The sequence below is a fragment of the Euprymna scolopes genome, chromosome 31, assembly GCF_053919585.1.
Source record: "Euprymna scolopes isolate OS-2025 chromosome 31, ASM5391958v1, whole genome shotgun sequence".
NCBI classification, from domain to species: domain Eukaryota; kingdom Metazoa; phylum Mollusca; class Cephalopoda; order Sepiida; family Sepiolidae; genus Euprymna; species Euprymna scolopes.
The window spans coordinates 72,259,812-72,262,311 of NC_136512.1; the positions used below are offsets into that span (position 1 = coordinate 72,259,812).

At 35.4% G+C, this 2,500-nt stretch overlaps 1 protein-coding gene across 6 annotated transcripts in view; it reads right to left on the reverse strand.

Annotated features, from left to right (window-relative positions):
- Window positions 1–2,441, reverse strand: part of LOC145255813 (SPARC-related modular calcium-binding protein 1-like) — a 369,590-nt gene extending 367,149 nt beyond the window's left edge. For 4 of the 6 annotated variants that reach the window (XM_080114516.1, XM_080114514.1, XM_080114515.1 and 1 more), the window contains exon 1: window positions 2,096–2,441. In XM_080114516.1, coding sequence (XP_079970642.1) covers window positions 2,096–2,200 — 105 coding nt within the window. In that variant the 5' untranslated portion in view covers window positions 2,201–2,441. The remainder of the gene's footprint in view (window positions 1–2,095) is intronic. The other 2 variants (XM_080114517.1, XM_080114518.1) reach the window with 2 other exon arrangements.
- Between the last annotated feature and the right edge of the window lie 59 nt (window positions 2,442–2,500).

The following is a 2,500-nucleotide window of genomic DNA, read 5'->3' on the forward strand; positions in this document are numbered from 1 at the left end:
TGTTAAAGAGTAAATCAGACGCCATCTTGAATGTTCCAATACATCGGTAAACACTGCATGGTTTTCGAGCTGAATAAACATGTTACATTGAATAAAAGCACGAAAAATATATCCAGTTTGGTAGAAAAGTAACTTATCTTGCTTTTGATAACATTTATTTGTTATATATTTGTTTTTGGATAACTTTTTCGGATCTATGTGTACAGTAATACAAACCCATAATAATAATAATACCCCACCTAAAAGACGTGTAAACTAATTAAAAAAAAAAACAGCTAAAAGGAAGAAGAGCCGAATGTAACAAAAAAAATTAAGCAAAGATAAATCCCCCCCCAAAGAAACATGGACAGAAAAAAAAACAACAACAACAAAAAAAACAAAGACAAATCAAAACTAAAAAGAAAACCCTGAAAATAAAAATAAAAGAAACCCCCTAAAAACAAAGATCCCGAACCACCATGAAATAACTAATGAAACAAAAAATAAACAAACTATTCCCACCCCTGTTGCCATTACATTTATAATGAAACACCTAATATTTGATCATCAGTATTAAAACAGGTTTCCCTTTAGACAGACATGATGTCCAAATTTTATGTAGGGGTCCATTTGAACACTAATTTCCCGGCAAATGTTGCTTGAATTATCATGGGACGATAATACGAGTTGTATATGTTCGGATCGTAAAAGAGAGAGAGAGAGAGAGAGAGAGAGAGAGAGAGAGAGAGAGAGAGAGAGAGAAAGAAACAGAGAAAACAAAACGGTTTTTATTATTTGGATTATTCGAACTCATCTTGAATGTTATAACATTTTCGCATCGTTTCGGCCGATGTGTCCTTTGACCTTCTTCAAGTGCACCTTGTCGAACTCGGAAATCGTTCTGTCGGATATCTGTACGGAATTTCCTTAAATTTTTATTTCATTCACATATTAAATAATTCGTAATTCTATTCTTAGTATCGCCTGCACCGAGGATTGAACCATCAACATCCAGAAGACTGTCACTGATTATCACTCAGCACTTATATCCGTCACGCTACGGATGCTTGCAGACCATTCTAGTATGAATTTTACGTGCCTGAAAGCCATTCAAATTTTCGCTGGATATTACCCACGGAATTTTTATCCTCGCCCCCCCCCCAAAAAAAGACAACAGAGATTAGAGCATTCCTGTAATGATCTGTTCCCTGTTGATTGCGGTGTATAATATTGGTTCTGTGTAGTTCTAGGAGGTCCACCCTTCCAGACTTTGCCTTCTCTCTTTGAGAAAGGAACTAGTTTATGGCTAATCGCCCGAGGCGGGATTACTGGGGAATGCCGACGGGCTGCCTAGGTACTTTTGCAGGTCAGATGCCTGCTTCTAAGTCCTACTTTCCGACTCTGATGTCAGAGTTCTTGTAGTAAGAGAGAACTTAATACATACTACAACGCATAAAAATTCTGGTAAAACTACAGTTTAGTGGCCTGAATATAATGCTATGAAAAATTCTATACAGATGATAAATATTGTTTTATCTTGTTTTAAATTGCTACTTTCGTTTATACGGGGGGGGTGTTCTCGTTCGTTTTCTTTTTCTTTTTTTTAATTTTCTTCCTTTTGAAGATTGTAACGCTGGGTATGGGGCAGCCAAACCAGCTGCCAACATTGCCCTGCTTTTTATTGAAACCAGCCGAGAGCTCTTTTTAGTATCCTCGTTGTTTCCTTAAGTGTAATTGTGTATGTTTGTGTGTATGGCGATTATTTCAGTATGCATACACATTTCGAGCGCGTTCTTCTTAACATTATTACAGGCGTAATACTAAATTGATTTTAACTCGAATTAGTTCCTCATTTATTTATATTCAACAAAAACAAAATTAAATAATATTTAGGGCCCGTAAGTAATTTTTAGTTGAATTATGTTAAGGTCACTAAACTGCAGTTTTACCCAGGTTTCTTAGTTCGACAAGCTGAAGAAGGTCAGATGTTACATTGGCCGAAACGTCGTTATAATAACATTCCAAATGAGAACTAAATTCCGATTAATTCGACCAAGAAAAAAAATATTAAACCATTACCGTAAAAAAGTTTCGAACCAAAAAACATGGAACTTACCTTTTCTTTGGAAAGTCCGGCATGAGTGTATTCGTAAGATAGTATTACGAGCGCGAGAAAAGCCAGTAGCGGAAAGCCACCCCTTTTCTCGGAACAAAATCGCATTATTTTGTTTTAAAAAAAATATGTGTGTGTGTGTGTGTGTGTGTGTGTGTATGGATTTTTTTCTTCTATTTTTTCCTTGTGTGTGTGTGTGTGTGTGTTTGTGTGTGTGTGTGTGTGTGTGTGTGTGTGTGTGTACACGTTAATATAGATGTATATTTATCTTTTTCGCGTGCGTGTAAGTAAATCCTTTTCGTAGCTATTGTATTCCTTCCGGTTTTGTGTTCTTAAAAAAAAAAAAAAATAATAATTCAAATTTGAAAATATATATATTTTTCCAGGAAATTGAAGCTGGTATTAAAA